This window comes from Falco biarmicus, chromosome 1 (genome assembly GCF_023638135.1).
Source record: "Falco biarmicus isolate bFalBia1 chromosome 1, bFalBia1.pri, whole genome shotgun sequence".
In the NCBI taxonomy this organism is placed as follows: domain Eukaryota; kingdom Metazoa; phylum Chordata; class Aves; order Falconiformes; family Falconidae; genus Falco; species Falco biarmicus.
The window spans coordinates 70,633,872-70,660,327 of record NC_079288.1 but is presented as its reverse complement, the minus strand read 5'-3'; the positions used below and the strand labels follow the sequence as shown (position 1 = coordinate 70,660,327).

Sequence of the window (26,456 nt, the reverse complement as noted above, 5' to 3'; positions counted from 1 at the left end):
GCAGCTTTCTTATATTCCACCTGGTGATTAGTATATACCCTGCAGCAATATGTTTCATAATCTCCTGAAAACATGAAATATTGCTATGCATAATATGAATACATGGGGACATTCTCATTATATACATAAAAAAACCCTGTTAAACTCCCACCAAGCTAAGGAATATTTTTTTCCCAATATATTGTTTGCTTCCTTTTGGAAATTCTATCTTTAATAAAAAAGCACCTTCACAGAGGATGTAATGGGTTGCTTAAGACAAGCAAACAAAATCAACCAAACAAAAACCCCACACACAAATCCTGAGAAAAAAAGCCATGAGGGGAATTAAACATTTGTGCTGTCAAACCATTAAAAACAAAAATACCAAATGTGCTATATTTAAATTAACTTTAATAAGAAGTACAAAAAGATAATGTTAAGCAATATTTTGCATGTGGTTAATAAATATTCTTCAACAGCAAGCAGTGACACATTCAAACATAAATTCAGTTATTTCTTTTACATTTTAGAAAAGTAACAACTTTTTCCAGTTAAAACAAGGTCACAAATTACAGAATATTATCATCCTCTTTAGTTATTTGTAACTATGAAACCTACTAAATAAGTGAACTGTCACCCAGATTTTATATGATGTTGATGTTCAAGGTTAAGTATACTTACATTTATCATGCAGTTTCTTACTGTGCATATTTGATTGGTGTTTAATTTTCTTTAAAATTATCGGTTCCATTGTTCCTCTTTCAATATTTCTTGTTGATACACTGAAAGCATCTATTTTCAAATTCCTTTACATTTTCATGCCTAAGTGACTCACTAAAGTAGATTTTTCATACAATGCATAAATGCTCTCTGACTCCAGCCCAGCTGAGAAATTGCAAACAATGTCTGAATAAGACTCCACGTTATTTTTACTATTTTCAAGTATAACAAGATTTAGTGTAATCACTTCCATTGAAATTAAAGTGCCTTCACATGTTTCTTAATAAAGTGACTAGAGGAGAGAGGGTGAAGGGGTGCTGTTTAGGAACTGATTTTTTAACAGTTTATAGATACGGTGCATATTGTACACATGTATTCTAATAGATGTAAAGTACTACATTGCATTCCATGCTAATGCTAAGCTACAGTAGCCTATAAACTGATAAATTCAGCCAAAATGAACATCTAATAAAGAATATCAAAAGCAGTTGATCAAAGCAATTTCTTGTTCCATTCTCTATCTCCATCCATCCTCAACAGTATAGGTAGATGGATGAAGTACTGGAAAACAAATACAACACTTTAACCTGTTGAAGCTCACCTCTTTGAGTATCAGATGAATGAAAGCACTCAGTGCAATCATTAAAAACCTTGAATGCATAAAGACATGCTCCAGGCCACCTGATCAAGTAAAGTATTCACAATATTATGTAAGGAATTAAAATCTGAGAGCAAAATATAACTTTTAAATCATCCATCGATAAAAATATATTCATATATATTTATGTAGACACCAACACTAGAGGAAGAGTATACATCATCTTGCATATTTTAAAACACCCTCCAACTTCCTTTTTGTGACTGTTATCATCTACTCCTAACTCATAGCACTTGCACAATATTCTTAAAAGGCATTAATATATAGCAGGAATGAAACAGACATCAAGTCCTGTATTTCAGTATGGATGGCCCTTCTTTTAAGGGCTTATTTTCATGGGTTAAAGAACTAAGCACCTCTGTTCAAAGGAGAGCCCAGGTGTACTCTCATGTGTGCTCCCTCTCTGTAAATGATCCTTACTGACTTCAGTGACATAGATGAAGATCTGGAGGATGCTAACCAGCTTTATTTTAAATTCAGCGCAAATTTTGCCCTGCTCTCAGTCAGAGATGTCAAGCCCGCAGCGTTTAGCCTTTCCCAGTAAGATGTAATCACAGACTCCAAAACACGAGTTCAAGGATTCACCTAGAGAGATCTGATTCTAGAAAATTAAATGGTTTAAAGTAGAGGAAGGCAAATTTTTTTTTATGTGATTAACATCTGCCATTCATCGAAACCAACTTTGAGCCTTTAGCTTCTACTACTAAAGGTGTGATGACGTTCCTCACTGATTCTCAGATGGCTGGAATGAATAGTTGGGTTCAGAATAGAATTAAAAGTTCTGGTTGTTAGGGGCTTTGGGTTATCTACAGAAATGAGGTGCAGGAGGTCTCCTCGACTGAAAATAAGAGCAGGTAATTTTAAAGGGATACAACTTAAAGTTATATTGCAAAGTGACAGCATTTTAGCAGAAGTTACACCGTCACTGGGAAGAGGTGGAAGGAATCCTAAAATTGCTTTCTAAAGAACCACTCCCTTTACTGGAGGCTGAAGTGTGAGCTGACTCTCATATAAATTCACATAATTACTTTAAAACGTCAAAGTCTTTAAGACAAAAGCTTTATAAATGACATCAAATTATACCACATTTAGAGATTCTATTTAGATTTGTTTAGACATTTGTACATTTATCATGCTCTGTGTTTTTTAAATGAAGCAATTTAACTTTCTGGGCTCATTTTAAAATGTTTTCTTCCTCTACTTTAAAATCCATTGCATTGCTTTCTAAATTTTAGCATTGTGTGTCTACACATAATTGGGCATAGACTGATGGTGGTTTTATATCCATACTGAAATCATCTTTCATGCAAATTTTTTAGGAATGGAAACATTCAGGAACGGACTTCATCTATTTTGTGAAAGGCCAAGGTAAAAACCTGTGCACCACTAAGCTTTCAGAATAGGAATGAGAGGTATGGAGGATGGATGCTGACTATCTGTGCTTAAGTGAAAGTCACACCTCTTAAGAAAACAAAACTACAGCTAATGAAGTTCCACTTAATTCCTGAAGCTTCTTTCCTCCCACCACCCTAGATGTCCCATATGGTGGGAAGCTCACAACATTGCATGGTTTTCACAGAGCAGGCAGCAGAAGCCTCTCAGTTCCAAAGGCACAACTCATGTCCCTCAAGTTAGCAGAATTATACGAGAAGTATTTAAATGTCATACGCTTTAAAAGGTACTTTCCCACAACTCAAGTATGAAGGCTCAGACCCGAAGCTGAAACAAAAATATACATTACCTCCCTCAATGGCTTCTTCCTCCATCATCTCCAAATCCACTGACACAGTAACAAGCCCATTTACTTCTCCTTCCCCTTTCCTCCCCTACACATGCCTATGTCCTCCCAGCTGCTTCTAGTTGCTTTCATGCAGACAGTTTATGGTCACCCCACTCCTGAAAAGTCTCACCACCCCGTATGTTATCTATAATCACTGGGAAGGGAAGGTGATTCAGCAAGGCTCCTGGGCTCCTGTTTGGTGTCTATTGAAGCTCTTTCATGCTCTCTTCTGTGACCATAAAGGCAAGCTCGCTCCTGAATTTACCATAATATTCAGTGGTATGAGTATTCTCCCAAGCAAAAGCTCGTATCTCACATCTACCATAATAATTTCTTTAAGGATGCTCAACAATGCAGCAGTTACAATTTGGATTAACCCAGATGTGGAAGCTGAAGGGAATTTCATTGGCTACAACATAATTGAGAAGTTTGGAAGCCACTCTTTTAAAACCAATCTGTTAAGAAGTCTCCAGCAGACAACCCTGGCTGATAAACCCTGCTGATCTCTATATTCTTCATGCTGATTTATAAATTACTGTTAAATTAACAACCACATGCATTCAGAAGTATGTGCCCCCATACTACCTTGGAAACCTATTTCATAAACCTCATTCAGAATTATGGTAATTCCAATCCAAGTTTACCACAGTGTTATATCATTGTATTTATTGTATTCTTTCTTAAGTCACATAACATATGACACCCTGACCCAAGAATAATAGGAAGAATAAATTAGATTAACATATCAACCAAAAATTTCACTCACAGACCCCATGTGCAAGTATGTGATAGTGAAGTGACTTGCGTTTGCTCACTCATGCCCTCTCTCACTGCTTGAAGTATTTAAGACCAGCAAGCTTTACTCAAATTAAATGAAAGTTTTAGGTATTTGGCACATAAATCTGTGACACCAGATTTAAAATCCCAGACACAGATTCTATACTGCTAAGTGGAAAGAAGGTCTAACTCTTGTGTTCCAATATTCCTTGCATGATGCTTGCATTTACTTGAATCTTTACATTCAAATTCACTTATCCAGTTATTAGTCTTACAAATTTGCAACTTATGTGTGGTCAGTTTACTCGCTATAAATGTTTCGGTAGTGAAACAGTAAAGCAGACTCCTTCCTCCTACAGGAGGAGTTTGCCTTAACACAAACCAACTGAACTAAATGGAAAAGCAAAACTTTTCTGGAGTGTACGCACTCAAAAGCCTTGCTGATGCCCACAACAACTGCATGTAGATATTTAGAATATATTATTTTTCACTGAGTCATTTTACAGAGTATGCCTATTTTTCTATATCAGCATGCAAGAAATGTATCTTTAGCATGTGATAAACACCTTTTTTTTTTTTTTCTGTCTGACTGACTCTAAGTATAACAAAAGCATGGAGAAAATGGTCAGTGAATGAAAAAATAATTGTACCCAATACAAGCAGTAGCAGCAGAGTAGACTAACGTAAGACAGTAACAGGCTTCTTGTGCCAACTGAAGATATATATGCTTTTCGTGTGCAGCTCTGCATTACACAGATGTTATCTTCCAGAGAAGAAGACTTGTTGGAGAAGACTTTACTGTTAAAAACCTTTGAGGGGTCTCATTCTTGGATAAGGATGCAAAATCCTTCCTTATCAGTAATCCAGCATGCCTCTGAGCAAAATCATGTTTGCAGGGGGGAGCATTCTGACTATACAGTGTTGTGCATGGAGCAATACACAACATCCTTCAAACATTACGAAGGGTTTGGAGTACCTGGGATATGGCCAAGGGTGAAACACAAACCTGTTTCTCACACCCCAGTTCAGTGAGGTTCAGAGAGTCCCTAGATCTTGCTGATGTGAACAGAAGGTAAGAACTCCCACTAAGTCACAGGAAGGAGACCTCAGCTACAGAAAACATAATTGAGCTACTCAAGTTCAAGTGCAGTTTAGCATGGGCCTCCATTAAACTATACAGTCAGAGCCCTTTGCCAAAAACAGAGTTAAAAGTGAAGGGATTTTTTCTACATTTCTAATATTTACAATTATTTGTACATATGTACATATTTATATATTTATTCATACCTGGACAATGCGATGTTAAAGGGATAATCTATAATTTACAAATGAAACATTTTTAAAATGTATAATTATACCATGAAAAAAACCTTTTTTTTATTGCTTGCCTTCCAGCCTTATGCTCATAAACACACTATTGCACACATCTCCATGTTACATGGAAGATCTACATTTATATATAAATATATATGAAAATAAGGATAGTTTTATTTTAATATTCTGAGTAAAGTGCTCATTTTTTAACTACTGTTGATGAGAAAGGTTTAATCTGACGGTTTAGTTAGAGGGACTTCAAGGGATACACACCTTGTCCATGCTTCTCCCTTTCATTTATAACTTATGAAATGTCTTTATTTTTCTGATGTCATCTCTGTCTTAACTATTAATTCTATTCATAATATGCATTTGTGACCTTGGCATCTATACTGTCACACAAAGTACAAAACAGAACCACATTAAAAGCAAAGAAAAAGCAAGAAAATAAAAGAGCAAATGAAAGCAGTGTTTCTCATTGTTGTTTTAGCACATTTCCATGTCTTAAGATACTCTTTTATTTGATTTTAGAAATATTTGTACAACTTTGTTAAACTCTGAACATATCTATTTTATGCACTATACTCAAGTACTGTACAAAACTGCAATAAATGACACTATACGACTACATATGTCTCTACTAGAAGACATCATCATAAAGGTGTATCTTTTTTTAAAGGTCAACTAATAACTGCTAATGTATGTGTGAATCAAAACATTTTTGATTGGCCAAGTATACTAAAATCTAAATACAGTACACAATTATTACTTATGTCATGATTTACCAGGCCTTTAGGGGCATAAAGAATCTTTGCAAAGGCTCAGATGAGAAACAATTTTACTGATCAGTATTAAATGTTCATATAAAATTGCAAATGGCAGCTCCAATTTTGTTATATTTGTGTATAGGAAATACAGTTGATACCTACTGATGATGCATGACCTTTTATTAAAAAAATAACATTCAAATCTTAGCAAAACCATTTATAGTATACAAAGTTGTTGTAAAGTTATGTCAGCGAAATGTAAAGTTGCAATTTACAAAAGCAGCAGTAAATTTTATCATATGGACAATCTCCTGAACTTAAATCATGGTTCTTGTTTCCCTTGAAAACAATGCTTTCTGGGACAAATACAGGTAAGAATTTTAACCACAGGTTTTAGAATATCATTAAGCAAGGAAAAAGAGTGTATTATACTACTGATATACTTAACCCTGAAAAATTTCTGAATGTTTTTATGCATCTGACAATAATCCAATTAAGAAAAAAGGCAAAAAGCAAAAAAACCCAACTTTGCTGAACCAGACGACCTGGCTTAGCAACATCAGATAAACAAAATGGTGAAAAGAATGAGTTTCACTAGCAGAAGTCAGTTGATATTGGAAATTTGATTAACACTTGCTTTTCCCTGAAATCAATTAGAAGAGTTTATTAACAACTTCAAACAGGACAGAAGTAAGAAAGTTGTGGCTTTTGCCATATAGTGGTCTTTACTACTTCTTCAGACTACCTACTGTCCAGAACATTTGTGAACAGTAGAACTGTATGACCACCATACTCTGTTATGTACATGGGTACTGCTATTGTATGAAACAATTACACCTTTTTTAAAAAAATCACTTTTTTAAATGACAGTTTCTTTCATTAAAGTAGAATTAGTTACTTTATAGAAAAATATTTTAACTTTAAATTAAAAAAATACTGTTCCTAAATAATTATGTAGGATCATATCTTCATTTCATTGTACGGAGAGAATATAATTCTGTGTATTTGAATCCTGGTTTAACAGAACTCTCCTGGGTATCACTTTTAAAGAGCTGGCTATATTTGCCATGGGTGCTATCTGTTTACAGACCCATGAATTAACACTGTGTCCCTCCTTTGGAGATACACAGATAAGACATCTATATACACTCTGTACATAATGGTTCACAGATTAGCAGTTATTAGTCGGACTGTACATAGCGAACAACCTATCTGATTAGAATGATGTTTTAAGTCCTCAGTGCAATTCAGCTTTTAGGTTGATGGCGCAAAGCCAAGTAAGACAGGCTCCCTGTTTAAATATGTAGCCCAATACACTAAATTAAAAGTACCAAATAAGACTGGAAACACTATTCTAGACATTCTGTCAATTTTGCTAACACTGTTGAATGTCTTCTTTGCTTCCTGTGGCTTCGCTTCTGGTTTTGCCTTGTTGGGTTCTGCAGTTGTAGCACTCTTGGAGATGGTTGGTAGCACTGAGTCCTTGGTAATGTTTGGAGCATAGTTGGCAACAGCCACTGCATAGGCATTGTTTTTCTTAATGACAGATGCTTTTTCTTTTTTCTATTGAAAGACAGCATGAAGTTAAATATTTAATGTGTATTTGCCAGAATAGACTTAATAAAACATCTTTTCAAATGTTAAACAAATGGTATGTGTGAGTCTGTTAAAATAAATACCAGAAATACCATACCGATAAATTGAAATATAAAGACACTCCCCGTCTATCCAAAAAGATGGTACAGGTAACATAAGAATGGTCTAAAAACATGGACTCTTGCATCATCAAATGCCCTACCAAAGTTATATGAGGAAGGGTTTGTTACTGCAATTGTAAGGATAAATGGAAAAGAGCTGGTCTTTCTCTAGCTGCTTTGTATCTGGCTCCTTACAATAGAATTGCAAGATCTCTAAAATGTTCTCTGTTAAGAGAACTAGGAGGAGTGAATGGGTGGACTGGGAAAAAAAGATTACCTGGCATTGTAATAAAACGCAAATGAGGCCATCTTTCCCACATAAATCTAGCATCACTATTATTTGAACACCTCATAACATACCACCAATAAATACACGGATTTCAATAATGGTCTAAGTTTTTAAGAGATTCCGAAGGTGTGTATTTACATGTACATATACATACACACACACACAGAGGTCAGAAAGAGATTGTGATTAAGATAAAGAACTATTCCAGCCTGGTAGTTGCAGAAGTGAGCTGCAAGAAGTAGCCCAAAAACTGTTTCTGTTTTTCAGAATTATTTTTTTTTAAATGCGTTACATTGATGAAATGGGGGTTAGAATCTAAAAAGTAACAGAAGGTAAGTGGAATAGAATGACAAGAATTTAATGAATTCAGCAAAGGGAAATTAAGGTCTTGCACCTGGAGAGGACCAACCCCATGCACCAGTACAGGTTGGGGCTAATGGGTTGGAAAGCAGCTTTGCAGAAAAAAGCCCAGAAGGTCCTGCTGGCCACCAAGCCAAGCCCAAGCCAGCAATGTGCCTTCAGAACAATGAAGGCCAACAGCCTCCTGGGCTGCATTACAAAGAGCATTGCCAGCAGGCGGAGGGAGGTGATCGTTCCCCTTGACTCAGCCCTGATGAGATGTATCCGGGGTGCTGGATCCAGTTCTGGGTTCCCCAGTTCAAGAGGGATATGGAAATAATGAAGCAAATCCAGTGAAGAACAACAAAGATGATGTAATGCCTGAAGCACCTAAAATATGAAAGGCTGAGAGAGCTAGGACTGTTCAGCCTGAAGAAGAGAAGGCTCAGCGGAGAATCTTATCAATGTTTAAAAATACCTGGTGGGAGAGAGTAAAGAAGACCAGACCAGATTCTTCCCAGTGATATCCAGTGGAAGGACAGGAGGCAATGGGTACAAATTGAAATGCAGAATATTCCACTTAAACAAACAAAAAAGCCTGCTTTACTGTGAGCATGACTGAGCACTGGAACAGGTTGCCCAGTGAGGCTGTGGAGTCTCCATCCTTGGAGATATTAAAAAACCATCTGGACATGACTCTGAGCGACTGTCCCTAGCTGACTCTGCTTGGAGTAGGGAAGTTAAATTCAACAGTCTCCACAGGTCCCTTCCAACCTCAGCAATTCTGTGTTTTTATGGGATTGTGTATGCTCTCAAATGGCTAAAGTTCAGCCAATGGCAGTCCAATGGAGAGGCTATGTCTATAGATATATACAGGAGTGTGTAGGTAATGAGGATAGACTTGAGGTTTTAGACATACAGAGGTACACAGACCAGCTCTGCAGTAAAACTGTAATGCTATAAAATGATTGACTGTTTTGCAGTAAGCCCAAACTAAGGAACTTCTAATAACCTACAGGAGAGAATGGAAGGATTTCAGTTTCTCAGAAAGCATGGCTCTCCATTTGTAATTGAGAAGCAGGCAAATAAATATAGATTCAGTCCATCTCTTCCGCGAAATACAGAATTAAACAGATAAAGAAATAGTTAACTTTGACTCATATAAGAAATCATCAGCTGTTGTACTGGTTTGGTTTGATTTTTAATCTGATGGAAGTGGCACAAATGAGGGAAGACTTGTGATACTTCTCATACAAGTGCATTCCAATTTTTTACTTCCACTGGGAAGCATCTACCCAATTTCCAATTTTGATTTTAAATTAGCTCCAACTTGATATTTATTAAGGACATCTACAAATCTTGATCAGATCTTCATGGTTAGATGTAGTGCCCTAAATACCTTGTCTCAAGAGATGGTATCACATAAAAAGAAAATCTGGGATCAGGTGGGAATTCAGCATTGCTCCTTGTTGACTGGAGCGTGAAAAAGGGCTGATCAAATAGTAGCTTGTCCCTGCACCTGCTTTCCTGTGAGACAAATTCCATGTTGATAACATCCAGATGGGAATTTCCATATGACATGAACACAGATGACTGTCACTGAGGAAACATATTTCACTTTATTTGGTAAAGAGTAAATCTGGCTTTACGTGCACAGATGCATTCAACAAGAGTAAGAGCAAATTACCAAATCAAATTACTAAAGGAAAACTTTAATTATTCTATAATTCCTTCCTTTCAGGCATTCCTAGTGTGTTTTTAAAAGGTACCTGTAATACCATTAATGAGACCTGCATAATAAAGACAAACCATATTTTTGTATGAGAAACTATGAATATGTTAAAAGTTTAGCTTTTTGTTAAGCCAGTTTGAAAGAAATACAGAACTGGAAATGTGAATGATATATAAATCTTAAAATGGAATGGCTAATTTTGTCATTCCTATGGAAGGAATACTACCTAGCTGTTCAACAGCTGCCACTCCTAAGATCACAAGACAACACTGTTATATTCATTTAAAGGAACAGCCAAAGGATGATTGGAGAGTTTATTTAAGGGCTCCCTACATTGTTACAATGCTAGGGCAATGTGCCAGTCTGAAAAGCCTCACTCGTGACATGCTGACAAACTTGTAGTGATTTGATATCTACTTCTAGCATGAGGGAGCAGATCCTGAAGCTATGGATAGTTCATGCCCTTCCAGAACCCACAGGGAATTATAAACAATGTACTCATTTCCTCTGATTGTCCTTTACCATTAACTGAACATTTTGCTGCTTTATGCATTCAAAGTGCTGAGAAACCATCAGCTAATTAAACTGTTTCACGTCTACTATTACCATCTAGAAAGCAAATAATATTCTATCCTATTTTAAGGAGAACCACAGAAACCAGAATATTCTTGTAAGAAGAAATCCTTTCCCATGGGTAGAATCAGGGACTCAGATAGGACAAAATTATATCGGATAGTAAGTCAGTCAAAACAACAAGTCAGCTTTAACATTTGTTCTGAGTTACTAAAATTATAAACTGTGAAGCTTGACACAAATTTAGGTGTATCACCAGTTCATTTTGTTCACAAAATAAGAAATTCCATCAGGTTAAAATTTCTTCATGATATCACACCTACACTACTATCAATACCAGAAAATTAAGGCATGACTGTGCTTCTGCACCCCCCAAGCATCAATACATCACAGGTGAAGAAGTACTCAGAATTTTGTACAACTGCTATGTAAATTAGTTTAAAAATGAATGTCTACATATCATTAGGGATAAGTTTCAGAATACTGAAAATGCTCAGAACTTCTAGATTTTGTTATTAATAGTTTTTACATATATGGGCATTCAGTTGTTTTTCTGTTCCTTAGTTACCAGGAAAATTATAATACATTATCTCTTTCTGTAATCTTTTGCTTATTTCCGACTCAATGGGATTAAATAAATAATAGAGTGATTGACCAATATAATCTGGATTAAATTTTCTGAATAAACAGATAAACAGATAAACAATTACATCTGGGGAGTCAAGAAACAAGTCAAGACAGTCCCCAACATAAAAAAGAGCAACATGCTTGATACCTAAATCTGGATTATTGAGACAAAATGAGATTAGCTACATCAGGGCAGATATATTTTTGTTCAGGACAGAAAATACATCTACATTCTTTTGATATAAATAATCTTTTTTTTTTTTTAATATAGCCAATTTTGTCAAAACAATATATTACAGCTGGTTTAGTGCAATTGACTAGAAACAGGGCTATTTCCTTAGGACTTACCTTATCATTCACTACACTTTTTCCATCCCAGGCCCATCCTCGTTTTGTGAAATAATTTACTGTTGCAAATTCAATTAATGCAGAGAATACAAACGCATAACAAACAGCAATAAACCAATCCATAGCTGTTGCATATGCTACTTTGGGAAGCGAATTTCGAGCACTGATGCTCAGCGTTGTCATTGTCAGCACAGTTGTTACTCCTGCAAGGGGACAAAAAAACAGAACATCAACAATGTTACTTGGATTTTGAATGTCAACAAAAATACAAACCAAGAATATTCATGAAACACAATGGAAAATTTGCTTGTCTAAGTTGGTGAAAAAGTGCCAGAACCATGTTGAAGGCTCCATTGGGCGTTCCCTTTGCAGTGCTTTAGTTCAATTTTGTCATCTAAACTTCCCTTTTTTAGCCAGCTGAAGTTTTTACTTACAGGAGAGAGATAATTCCTTTTTTCTTTGTTTTTGTTTTTGGCTATCAGGACAGGTAAGGGATAAGATTGACTATTCCTTAATGGAATCATAATATCTTGCAGCATTAGAGTAGTAATGAATACGTTAGCATTTGGTGGCTGTAGGTCTGGCACCCATCTTTACTGACCGGTCCACATACATTGACCGTACACATACATTATTAGAGATAATGTTGGGGGAGGCATTGCCAGTAGCTTTCTCACTAACCAACCAGCGACACAGATGAGGACATAAACAGGTTTCTGTTCAGGTAACACGGATTTTTTCTACAACAGCATATTGATTTGAAATATCAGATTATTATATCTGTGTATAATGTGTCAGCAAACAAGACCCAGGAAGATTGTTGTTCTTTCACTGTGGCAGTTATTAAAAGGCCTTTACAGTACTTTGCACATAATGAGGACCCATTAGGAAGCCAGGGATTATACTAAAACAAAACAAAACAAAACCAAACAAAACAGAAAAAAAGATACATGGGAGGACAGAGAACATCTTTCTGAATCTGTTTTAGCAAGTCAAAACCCACAGCCACAAATGCAGTCTCCATTCCTTAAGTAAATCAGTTCTCCCACCTCAGGCTGAATCACACTTAGACAAACTAAACTATTCCGTTTGTGGCACGCCATTAAATACATCTCCAGAATGAACAGCAACACAAAGTGATATACTTAGCACAGATCAGCAAACCTACACTCCATTATGACAGACAAAAGAGATACCATGGCTGAAATATTAGTAACAGCACATCACAGCTTCAACAACTACACACTCCTAAAACTGTTGTAAGAAGATTCCCAAGAGAAAGTAAAGTCACTCTCCCTAAACCAGATCCTCCACTGTCAGCAATCTGTCACGGGTTCTGCAGGATTGACCTAGCTCAAATTTTCCTTCTGCTACAAGCGAAGCATTTTTAACCACTGTGAGAGGGAAGAGAAGCAGCATTACACCAACTCAGACCTCTTCAGGCTTTTCAATCTCCACACACCACACCACACCCCCCCATAAAGAACCTCCACCTCTGAAGGTGCTACAAAGAATGACAACACAAAGCTGAGTGGACTCAGCCTCAGTGCTGCTCTATCTTGATGCACTCCTAAAGGTCTGGACAGCAAGGAAAATAAGGCACAGAAGCATCGTGCTGAGTCACACAGTATCCAGACACCTTAGCAAACATAATTCTCTAATTGCTCTTTTTCAGTCTCCATAAATTAAATAATTGGGTTTCATCTGGAATCAGCCATGACGCTGTTAGGATCTACCTGCCTATACAACAAAAAGAAAGCAGCTATCATACTATATTGTATGAAAATGCATAGACAATATATTTGGTAAAGAACTTGTTCTCTCCTAACACTTACACAACATATGGCTTAATTCTTTTCAGCACCTCAGGGAAAAGGCAGTCTGTCTTACATTTAAAATTATCACATGCAAATTTTAACACTGGTCCTGAGCTGCAGATAAATCATTTTAATTATACAGAAGTATCAGTAAAGTGATTATTTCTCAAAGATAAGGTGACCTCATCCACATGTAAATAAGCACAGTTGCTAAGGTACTGTTCTGTTAAAGTCCTACCTTTTAGAATAAACTAATATTCTGGAAGACCCATTGGCCTCTTCAGAAATCTAATTTAAGATTAACAGCTGAACTTTTCTAGTCTTAATTAAAACATCATGAATATACATCTTGTGCCTTGCCACCAGTCGACAATTCCTCTAAAAAGTTCAGCAAGCCACACCACTCTGTGACCCAAACGCTAACCAAACAGCACGTTGTCAGACAACTGCCAGTGCACTGTCATTTATTCCTTCGCTCTGTACATTCAGTGATGATCAAGCTACCAGAGTCATTTAACCTGTACTGAGTGGGAAAAAATTGGACAGGTTAATTTAATCTGTGATACCTGCCAGTTTTGGAATCTCTAGCATTTTTATACTTGATATTGTTCTTCAGTCAAAAGACAGATGATTTTGCACATTATAGTTAATTTGAAAAATCAGTATTATTAAGTCTTCTTTATGAGAAAGGACTGAATGGAAATAAGCCACCTCCTTGTCATGCTAAACCTGAGAGAACTGAAAAATTATTGATGTGGAAGAATATGGTCAACTTGTAAAACAAAACACATTTATTTCACATAGATAAAACCCCACAAAACCCATACACTGACCAGATCAGAAACATTCCTCACTGCATTACCAAATCCAGAACACTAGTGAGCTAAAATTGGTATAAAAAATGGTGAGTGGATTGTCCCCCTACAGAGAGATAGTAAAAAATATTAAAGGAAACCAATCTTCTCCTCTAAATCTTATACTATTCTGAACAGCCTAAATAATTTAATAGGCTGTGTAAAGACTGCACAATAACTCACTATGACATAGAAAGACCATAGTTTATACAGGTCAAGAACTATCTTCTATAGCCCAGCACCCAGCAGATGTGGCACTAAACGGGTGCCAGAAGGACATGGACAGGTATCATCTTGTAAGAGACCACAAGCAGTCACCAGTTTGTCTTTAAAAAGGATCCAAAAAATAAACCATTGATGTTTCCCTTCTCTGAAGAGGACCAAATATTTTACACTTGACAGCAAGTATACTCCAACATCTTTACACTTTCTGTTCTCAGCAGTGCATGTCTATAAAATCTAAAGTATCTTCTATCACTACAGGTTTATCCATTCAGGCCAAGACTGAAGCTACTTGATTGCCTAGGATATTATTTTTTTTTTCATGGTGCCACTTTTGCAGCAGCTCATTGGAGAGAGGATATCCATCTCCAGGCTGCAAATTCAATGCTTTTCACTAGCACTTCCACTGGCTGGGGAAAGTACCAGCTCTGTCATATATTGGATTCCAGGACAGACGGATACTGTTCAAAATGTGTTTAAAGTTAGCCAGCCACCTCTGGGCCAACAATTTCTGTCACTCAGTGGTATAGGGCACTGCCACGCAACAGTGGAAGAGGTAAACTGAAAAAATAGAAATGCCTAACTAAGAGCATACAGTGGAAATTGGAGGAGTTAGCAAATAAATATTAAAGTTCAAATCTATCAAGATGACAAGTTTATGCCCACATTTGTGTGCAAAAGTCAGGCTACTCCTTGACAGGAAGAAGTTCTTTTAGACCCTAGTTTCACCTTTTGTGTATCAACTGATTTTTCTAATTTGAACAGATTTTACACAACTAAATCATGTCCTAGCCTTCTCATGTTAGAATGTGGACATCTCCTTTGAGAACAAAAGTAAAAGGCCTAAATAAAGAGCTACCAAAGGACATTTCTGTAACAAAAGAGGTGCTTCAGCTTTGCAAATTATTTGTATAAAATGCTTAAGATGTGTTCCATTTCTTAAAATGTCATGCTACTACTGCAATTTTATTTTTTCATCACAACACTTTGCAAAGATACATACTGGTTGAAGAACACATCACAAAAGGATTGATAAATTACCTTATTTTATTTTATTAGGAAGCTAATTCCATTGCTCTATTATTTCACTCTTTCTTTTTCCTTAACAGTAATTGCAAATGTTAGGTAATTAGATCACTCAACCTGGTCCAAAACCTGAATAGATTTATAAATACAAATAACATAGCAGAAAGAAAAGACTTGTCCCTTTTACAGAGAGGCAGATTACTACTTCATTTTATCACTCCGAGAGTAAATAGTTGGAGGTATAAACAAAAGCTTTACAATTCTGGAAATAGTGTAATTTTAAAGTATTATACCATACCATCTGGCTACACACCAAACTGTTTCTTTTTTACTTACACAATGTATATGTATTACTTAAGAATACAGTACAACAGGAGGGTACATGGATTCTGCATAGACACCAGGAGGTGAGTCTGGACAACCATTGAGAGAAAGATTGTAGGAAACAGCTCAAGTGCTCTGCCTACCCTTTTTACTAAAAGAACAACAACATGAAAGGGCAGAAGTACTACCCTTTTTAAATAGCATGGGAAGCCTTTTTAAATAGCATGGGAAGCCTTTTTAAATAGCATGGGAAGCCAAGGACCGTACATAATCTATTTCCAGAAAAGCTGCATTCAGTCATTCAATTTACATATACATACTGTGAAGTTGGTGCTCATGTTGCTTCACTGTTCTAAACATGAGCAGTGGAACAAAGTTCCCCATTGATCGACAGTCAAGATAATTCCCAAAGCTGAATGGCAAGTGCTATTTACATCAGCTCCCAGAAAAGTTGCATGTCATTATGCCACTATGGAACACCAGGAACACCAGCTAGTGTCTTGACACACCACTGAGCTAAGAAGACACTAATTTGTTTGCAGCGAGCTCAGTCTCTAACCAAGGGCTACAGTTCTCAGATATGCTTGCCCACTGCCTACCACTAGAGCATTATGGCTGCAGTTAGCAGAAATTCCCAATTAAGGAATTATAGACTGAAAGTTGTGAGTGGTGGGATATCTCTAAATGCATGAAAGACAATCTGCAGCATGTGAAAGGCAAAGTAAATAACATAAGTTGAGATTTTTTTCAACAAAATGGGAAAAGGTACTTTGTACATACAGAATTGTTCAAAAGGAAGGGTCTACATAATTCAATTCCCATGTAAAAATAACCAGAACAAATCTGCACTTTTCTTAGGCTTCCCTTTCTGTAGTTGCACGGTTTAAAAGTGTGTCTATTTCAGGTCTAAATGGCTTTTTGCTTCAAAATGTACATTAATTAATATAGGCTTAGAAAAGATGAACCAAGATAACTAAGAACAAGAAAAACACAGGGATAGGAATGCAGCATAAGAATAAAATGACCACAGAGAACAGAGTCCTGACCAAAGAGCACAGCTATGTGAATTTAAAATTCTGCATCTAGGACAATGTAATAAAAAAAAAAAAAAGACTACTAATTTTTCTTCTTGCCTGCTTTGGGTATCAAATAATATATATCTGACTACATTCATTTCAACATTCTCATTCCTACTCCATGTGAGTTAAACCACATAGAAAACTGTAGCACTGAGAAAACTAATTTCTGATTTTTCTGTCACCTGCATCTAATACTGCTATTCAAATATATGCAATGCTTCTAAATGTTATGACCCCTTAAAAATGACGTGAGAATTCAGTAAGATGCACAAGATTGGTTTTGCTAATATTGTTGACACTAAGTGCATAACAATAAACACATTACTAAATGAAACAGATTGTAATCTTGCACTAAATGAAGGCATTATGAACCAAGCTTATTCCCTTTCGTTAAAAATGCAATCAAATGCTTTTCAAATTTATCTGCTAGAGAAAACACATTCAAGACTTAATTAATGAAGATAAAAGTTTCTTCTTTCAATAATTTAAAGCAAAGTTAAAACAATATAACATTAGGCCATAATTCATTTGAGATAGCTTAGGTCAACAATATTAAATAGGTGCCATAAAGGAAAGGGATTAAAGAGCTCAACTATAAAAGAAGCCTCATTATACCAAGCCCTTAATGTTAACCTGGAACTTGAAACTGTGTTGAGAGAGAATAGAAAGGGGAAAGAAAAGTAACTTCTTTCAAGCATGAAATAATAAATGCTAAGTGGTGCTTTGAATAACCGGGAGTTATGTTTCTTTGAAAGGAATCCTACTTCAGTGGTTAGTCCTTTCCAGGACTTGGTAGCTCTCAAGAAGATATTTGAAACAAATTTCTCATTGATTCTGAAAAACACTTTATCAAACCTAATATTTTCTACTTAACCATACTTTAATTTTGATATATTTATTACACAATGAAAAGATGGCTATCCAGCAAGTGACTACTCCCTATAAAAACTAAAAGTTAAGTATGATCAATACAAATGTAAAGTGCTATCTCCTGCTATTTTTTATATTCCCTGCTGGAAGTAGCTTTTTTTTTTTTGACTTAGCTGTCGTACAGGCTTCTTGTGTCACTGGGTGGAGTCTACCCAAAAGTACCACCCAAATGAGACCTTGAGGGCACCTGCCAAGCTCTGTCAAGATTAATTCAGTATGAGACAGAAAACAGTAAGAAGCAACAGACAAACTTTGTTATGAAACTGTGGCTAACTTCACAGTTTTGTAACACATTTAGGCAGGAGACCAGAGGGTATCAGAAATCCTACTGCTGTCAGTAGGTATGGAGAAAGACCAGGAGGTTCACCTGGGGCTACGCGATTAGAGCAGCCCTTGGCAGCTGATGCTGACAATCTCATCCACAGTGTAAAAGAATGTTAAGAAGTAGCTCCTCAGGGGACATCCAACCCGATGTAGAAGGCTAGGCCTGAGGTGCAAACACTGCTACAGAGGCCAGGCTGCTCCATCAGGCAGATCCTCAACACGTCTTGTGTCTTGTTCCTTCAGGGCGCCAGTCTACAGCTGGCCTGCAGGGGACGAGCCCTGGCGGGTGCGTGAGAAGCATGTCTGTGCGGCAGAAACAAAATACTAGTACAGAAATTGCTGTCTCCTCAGTATACCCACTGCGCTGAGCAAACAGATTTTAGATTTTATGTCACTGGGTGGGGTGGTTCTGTTCTTGTGGCTATCCGACCCTGCTCCCTCCAAGGCATCCTGAAACAGGACACTGTTCATTACCCATATTACGCTAAACCCCCAGGAGAGTAAAGCAGCAGGTTGCCGTGCCAATATTACTTATTTTAAAGAAGATGTGAGACTTTTCATGGACAAATCAGTTACACTGTCCTAAACGTATAGGAGAGAGTACAGAAAAGGGCAAAGTTAGAGTTATAGACAGATTTGACAGTGTACTTGCAAGGCTGGAAAAGAGGAATGTGCACTTGGATAAGCAGAAATGGACAAATTCACAGAAGATTCTGAAGGAAGAAAAAAAAATCTGCCTGATAACCGGTCCCACTAAAACCACTGGCCCATTTCATGAGACTTCAGTGCGGCTCATATTCAAACCTGCAATCTTAACAACACTTTGTGTGACATTTTCAATACCAGCAGAGACAGTAAGTGCTCTGTTGTGCATTATACTCAATATAAATTTGAGTTTGGCCTATTTTTTGAAAGACTGCATAGTGTTTACCGATGACTAATCATATGACTTTTTGCAGCTTTTATGATGGCTGATTCCACACAGACATCACTTTCCTTTTGTTGTGCTAGTCTCTTTTTCTTTAAAAGCAAACAAATTAAAAGAAGTTTAAGTTATGCAAAGAAGAAAGACATTTGTTACTCTGCTTTAATAAAGAGAGCAAAACCTTGTAAGAGAACCACCACTATTTTGCGCTGCTGAAACTGTTCACTCCCTTACAGTACTCTCCAATTTGAATTAGTGTGCAAGTTTTTCCCAGCTGCCCAAAGTAGGGTTTCTTTTAAAGAACTGCAGCTTGCAACATTTAATGCATTCAAATAATCCAACAAATTCAAATTTAATTTGCTTAATTTACAAATATATTTAGAAATGGGCTTACCTACCAAGTACCAAAACATTTGGATAATATCAAGGTAAGGCATTTCAGAAAATAATCTAAATTTACTTGTTAAGTAGAAACATTATCATCTTTTTTCCATTCTGTGAAAACTTTTTCCTTTTAAGGCTCAAGGGTATGTGGACAGTTCTCTCGTACGTGCTAATTTCCAAAAACTGGGATTCTCAGAAGACCTGTAAGATAGCTGTATTTTGGACTAGAAATAGTATCACATTCTACAAACACACTAACTTGAATGAAAAAAGCCTTTACCAAGCATACTACAGAAATGCTTCCTAACAGTTTCAGCTCTTGCAAACAAAGCTAATGCTACTCAGTATACTCACCAAAAACTGTCCTGGCAGGTACAGATTCTCTGTTCAGCCAGAATGACACTTGAGAGAGAATGACAGTCATGATACAGGGAAGGTAAGTCTGAATGACAAAATAACCGATTTTTCTCTTCAAATGAAAATGAGCCGTCATTACTGTGTATTCACCTAGGTGCCACAAAAAACAGCGTACAATGAAACCAAAGGTTATCTTTTTAAGGAAGTACATTTCTTTGGTAAAAGAATGGTATGTTCATATGAAACAAATGCACTAGGGTTAAATTGCACAGAATGTATTTTGCAGTAGAAAGCATCCTAAGGAATATAAAGAAGTTTTTGAGTGCAGCTACACCTTATTCCCACTGAGTTCGAGGAAAGATTAGTGTTCAAGAACTTATAGGAACTCTTGTGTGTCCTCACAAGAGCTTCAATCCTACAGGCTCCTGCACATAAGCAACTCTGTGTTCACACAAAAGCACCCTGAGAACTTAGTCTACAGTCAGAAGATAATCATGGGGTCCATCACAGCTTGGCACATACAGGAACACAGCCTAGAGTCTGGTAGAATAATCCAGTGTTTAACGCCAAAAACTTGATGGAAGGAAAAAGTGGTTGAAATCTTCATGCTTCACCATTTAGTAGACAAAAAGTGTCACTTACCATACGAAATTAAACAATTACCCCAGTCTTGGGTTACAAACATTAGGATTCAAGACTGAGCTCCAGATCGCATTAAAAGACAGTCATGGGGGACAAGTTCACCTCTGCTATCACCAGTTACTTATTAACTTGAAAGAATCAGTGAAGTGCTGCTATGTGTTACTTGTACCATACATTAATGGACTATACCCAATATCTTATATTTTGCAAGTTTTTTTCAGTAGCCTTCTAACACCACCAGCAATGCCTATGTTCTTCATAGCCAAGTGAGTGTCTTTTTCTTCAAAATATCTTTTACTAACCTGTACTTGATTTAACTGTCTCTTTTCCAATTGTTTGGCCTAAAAGATCATACTGATTCAATCTTGAGCCATCTGGTGCCACCTGCACTGAATCTGAAGCATTGTAAGTCCAAATGTATGTAACTTCTGAAGTTGTGTATGCATCTGTGGGAAATAAGATAAAAAAAGTTGTCAGCAATTTAAATTAATCAGCTTACATCAAAACTCATAGAATTAGAAGAGTTACTTAAAATGATATGGTAAAAAAATGTTTGGCCATTTAAAATAGCTTTACTGTAGGGTAAATACCTATTGCAGAATGGGAACAGGGCACTCATTTGTGATCTTATTAACCACACTTTATTGCCATTAAATTACAGACAACATCTCTTCTACACTATTAAAAAACTTGTCAGAGATTAGGTATTATAAATATCCTACAACTCACGGTAAACCAGATGAAAAGAACAACAATTCCCATTGTTTAGGGACACATGACATTTTTGAAAATTCATTCCTGTATTGTTCCCGTTTTCCATTGTCCCCACTCTCCACTGTGGGAATGTATGACAAGCATTTTATTATTAGATGAAATTCATACCTCAATATAGGAAGCCAGATCCAGTGACAATGCCCTTAACAAACTTGCAGTGGCTCAGGGCCTTGCCCTGCACACTCTCTGAAATTTCGTTCCTTGGCATCTTTTTGTGGGACACACTGACATCAAGCAGACTGCTCTGTCAGGGCAGTCATGATCACACATACATTTGGCCTAGAGTCTGTCAAGCTAAACTAGAATGAAAGCAAATCAACACTGTATTTTAAATAGCATTAATGCCTCTCCAGTAATTAAGAAAGAAAAAAAAAATGTAGTATGTCCTGCAAGATTTTTCCAGTCTAACAAATGTAGTATGAAAGGAAAAGGGTAAACCACTGATGGAAGAAAGTGTGTGCTCATTTTGGTTTACTGAGACAAGTATATTTTAAGTCTTATACCATAACTGTAGTGAAGTGAAAAAGAAAAGCAACATTTCTATTGAGCTGAAAACATTTTCACTTGAGAAATCTCTGGAGACCCAGAAAGAAGATTCTTCATGCAACTAGCCGTAAAATGCATGACTAACAAAATATCACAGGTAGGTAACATCAAGATTTTTAACATTTCCCTTCTACCTTTCCAGCTTCCCACAAGACCTCTGCTTTAATGCAAACCAGCCGTATTGCCAACTGCTGATTTGTCCCCATCCACCCCACTGTTGGCCAGACTTTTTGATAAAGATGGGTAATCTATTAACCTACAGCTTCTCCAATACATTCAATTTGGATCTTTTCTTATGTGTAAAAAAGAAAAGGGAGACATTCACCCAGGCTGATGATCCTCCTAGCAATGTAAGATTAACAGCGTATGAAGAGCTGTGACAAATATATACCACTAGTAGACTTGTCCCAGCTAAACCAAAATCCTCAGGATTCCTGCTTGTTTTCACCACTATTCACCATTCAAAAAAAAATTTCAAAAAGCTGAAAAATGCACAGTAGTCTAGAAAGGAGTGCTAGTTAAAGAAATAAAATGGACAGAAATAAGAGTGCCCTGGATGTGCCAATGGGCTGAAGCACACGTGACTATGGGGGAAAAGAAAGACAGCTTTTCTAAAAACACATAGCTCACAGTTTGAATTCTCCTGTGTACTGGAAAACCAGAAACCATGGGCAGAGAACAAAGAATAAATTAGTAAGTAAAATAAACCAACCAACCAAACAAACAAACAAAAAAAAAAAAAAAAAAAAAGAAAGAAACTGTTTACAGAAAGTCTAACATACTGAGTGAGTCGGAAAGGTTTCCAACTTAGGAATGGAAATGCAGTCGTAGTATAAAGTAGTCTCTTGGTCTGAGTATCAGTTTCATTATCACAGGGTTTTTAAAGTTGTTTTGAGGTTACATATGAGTCTTTTTTTCCTCCCACACCTTATAAATCAAACATACCTTGCTGTGCATGTATATGTAAACACTATTAGCCAGTAGCCAATTTCAGCTAACATCTCTGGTGTTAGTTAAGCTGTATTATGTATTATAAATATAGTATTTAAAGGACAAAAAAGGCTCCATGATACAAATATTATTAACTCTAATGATCTTTTATCTCCATAGCTAAGATTTCCCTCTAGTGTGGAAACATCATCAGAAACGCAGGCTTGATTTAATTTGCTCCAAACTCCAAGGAAAAGGGATATGCCAGAATTTAAAGGTATTAATCAGTTTGTTCCAAAAAATATTCCCTTTCCTGGACCCAGCAGAGAACATAGGCTGCAGCCAAATTAAAAAAGAAAACCTTTTAGTGTACAAAATTAGTGATCCTAATCCATGAAGAAGGAGGAAGGCTGTAATATAAATGAAGTTATGCTGCTGTTAAAATAATAATAGTGAGATCAAGGTCCACCTGTCTGTAAGATGCAGACATACCCATGAGTGAAATTTTTTGTCACAAGAAGCCATTTGTTGTTGCTAAGAATGTAAAAACAAATATCATTAACAAGAAAAAGAAAATAAATGTTTCAATACATGAAAAAAAACATTCTTTGAAGTCTTTAATCAGCTCTTCATTAATACTAGACAGGCTATGTGCACCCAGGACTGCATTCCTCGGTATAGTTTGCACACTGGAATGAAAGTAGATCAGTGCACTGCTGAATTAGATGCATAGTGTTTATTGTTAACTGGAGTCAAGAAAGCTTTAAAATACATTAGAAGATACAACGCTGAGTAGAGAAAAGAGATTTTGATGTGTCAGGTTACTTTTTTTTTTTTTTCAAAGTACCGTCCTGTGTTTAAACCTCTCATGTACCAACTTCTGAAATAAAGTGATGCTGAGCAATGTTAGATATGCGCTAACCAAAGTCTATAATTCTCATTATATACTCACAGCTGCCAAATTTCAGTGGGCATGAGTGAGCATCCATAGGGAAGTCTTCCAAGTGCATTGGACATTCAGCTTGGACTGTAAGCCTAAAAGGCAAAAGACCATTATGCATTTAAGTCAGTTAGCAGGACAAGAAAATCAATTCCACAGAAATGAACAGAGATCATGCTGATTTAGGAGATGAAATTAAAATGTTATATTAAACTAATTAAAATTTAAATCAGCTCTTGCTTCTTCCCTCTTATGTGTTCCTTTGGAAGGCATTGACTTATCACATCAAAAACCTGAAAAGGCTGACCTCAAAACCATAAGCAAGGGCCATTTAAATGAAAATATAAATTATGTAACTGCAGGTTGTTAAGAACAGTCATTTTCTTCTCATAATATTCTGAGGTACATATGTGATAATATGGCTCTCAAAGGCTCATTACAAAAACACATAAAATACAGTTAATTTGCCTAAGGACTGTGCTCCATAGTTTTCTGATTTTTTTTTTTTTTACAGTTTGAATGGAAGATGTAGAAAAAACCCCATGCGTTCTTTCAAAAGATTGCTATTCTCCATGTTAATTGTGATTATTATTTTTATTTATGTACAAGCATGACAGTATGTTAACAATGCATTCACTTTTGCTCATTTTGTGAAAAAATCCCAGCAATGTTCCAGTATCAAATATGGGGATTAATATGACAAAAAATAATTTATAACAGTTTGAGGAAAGTTTTTGACAGAATTTTCTTTCCCTTTTTTTTTTTTTTTTTTAAAAAAAAAAGGCAGCTGTGTTTGTCCTTCTTATCCTGTAAGTCTCCTCTGGGTAGAGATTTACAAGTTCAAATATTGATTTGAGCCCAAGCAAAAATACTATAAATAGGGCTTTCAATTTATTTCCAGCAAACTTTTCTGAACTTCTCCAGCCACCACATCATTCAACATTATTAGCAGTCTACCCATCAACACTCAAAACTGTAAGAGTTTGGGTATTGTATACTAAATTTGCTGGTATGGTTGCATGGAAAAAAAATGCACAGCACATATTTGCTTTACAGCTTATATTTTATATCTTACTCAGGCTGGGGATTTTAAATCTACATTCACAATGAATTTAATTTATTAAACATTCTTAAAGAAAAAGAAACTAAGTCAGAGGTTTCTGGAATTTTGGATTAAAAAAATCTCTAAAAGCTCATATAGGCAACATTTCTGCAAAAAGAGTAATCAAAGAAGAAATCACTCTTATAAAAATGCTCCTTATGCCCATGCATAGATGATATTTATAATTTTTCATAAAATATTTTCTAAGCAAACAATACATTTTACCAGCTAAATGTTTATCTTAGCTGCTAATCATGCACAGGATGCAAAAATTAAAACTGTAACTAAAATACTGTAATTAGGTGTAAAGAAACAATTATTACCAAGTATTTTTTGCTGGAAAAAATTGGAGGTCTTATTAACCCTTACCTCTTCCTCTTTATTTTTTGTTGCCACGGATCTTAACAATAAATTTATTTAAAGGTTCACATGGTTGGTGCAATGGATGCAATAACAAGCAAAAGTCATACACTATTTTAATCATTCTAAGATTGAGTATTCTTAACAATTCTTACAGAGTGATTCCCATCTGAAGGTCAAAAAGCACTTTATGCAGGTGGTCAGTATCTTTTAATACATTATAGAGGTATGAAGGCTGATGAACATGTAGGAAGACTGATCTAGCTCATTATCAGCCAACAGACTCGCAACAGAACTGGAAACAAGGTGTACATTTTCCTAGCTTTCTTTCTGCTGGGACAGAAATGAAACAAAGGAACGTTCTCCTGGAACCTTATTTAATTGTTACCTGGAAAAATCACAGGAGATATAGCTCAAGAAATAGCTTGAGTAAATGAAAAAGATGACAAGCCTTACCTCATGGTGTACAAGAGGGTCCCATCATCTTGGATTCGTAGAAGCTTGTTTGGCATCGTCATGTTATGAGCCACTGACTTCTTCCCATTGTGAAAAAATGTATCTGGGGTCCAGATTTTGCTGGCCATTAAATTGTTCAATCGAAGAATGTTCATTGGTCCCTTAAACTTTAATCTCTCATCCTTCCATCTCTGACGGAAGAAAACATCTATTGTGTATTCCTGTAATGGAATAAAGATATGCTTTTTTTGACACAATGAAACATTAATCTGCTTTTGAGGGGCCAAAACAGAAAAGCTCTGATTGCAAAAATTCCCTTGTTAAAACTGTAAAGGCAGAACAACCATCACATAAAATATATATTCTCAGTATAATACTGAGAATAATAAACAGGAAGTCAATTGATTAAAGGTACAATATTCTCCTTTGTGATTGTTTGCTGTTGTTTTGTATATCGAACCCTTCCAGTATTTAGATTTCTGTACCTGGTATACATAGTATGTGTGCCAAGGGTAATTTCAATACGCACAGCTATTTTACATTAAGAAGTAAGAAAAAAAATACACAGAAGGATATTAAATAGTTCCTGCAGCAGATGCACCTGAAGGAGGAGAAGCACCCAGCATTTCAAGAGCATGGGGAATGGCTGAGACTGGAAGGAACGTAACAAGGCCACCCACAAAGGGAGTGATACATCCAGGCAGATTGATATAAAAGATTTTTCCAAAGGTGAAAGTAAGGCTCTGCAGTGGTATGGATTTTATTAACAAAAGTACATAAGTAGGGAACAATAGCTGATGATTAACAGGCGACAGACACGCTGTCTGCTGAACTTTACTCTGATGCTTAATCTGGGGAAGGAAC

The 26,456-nt window shown here is 36.2% G+C and overlaps 1 protein-coding gene across 2 annotated transcripts in view; it reads right to left on the bottom strand.

Annotated features, from left to right (window-relative positions):
- Positions 1-373: 373 nt before the first annotated feature.
- Positions 374-26,456, bottom strand: part of GABRA2 (gamma-aminobutyric acid type A receptor subunit alpha2) — a 64,849-nt gene continuing 38,766 nt past the window's right edge. For both annotated transcript variants that reach the window (XM_056350425.1, XM_056350435.1), the window contains exons 5-10: positions 25,593-25,813; positions 23,687-23,769; positions 20,787-20,930; positions 19,840-19,992; positions 11,601-11,803; positions 374-7,558 (exon numbers count right to left, since the gene is read on the bottom strand). In XM_056350425.1, coding sequence (XP_056206400.1) covers positions 7,250-7,558; positions 11,601-11,803; positions 19,840-19,992; positions 20,787-20,930; positions 23,687-23,769; positions 25,593-25,813 — 1,113 coding nt within the window. In that variant the 3' untranslated portion in view covers positions 374-7,249. The remainder of the gene's footprint in view (positions 7,559-11,600; positions 11,804-19,839; positions 19,993-20,786; positions 20,931-23,686; positions 23,770-25,592; positions 25,814-26,456) is intronic.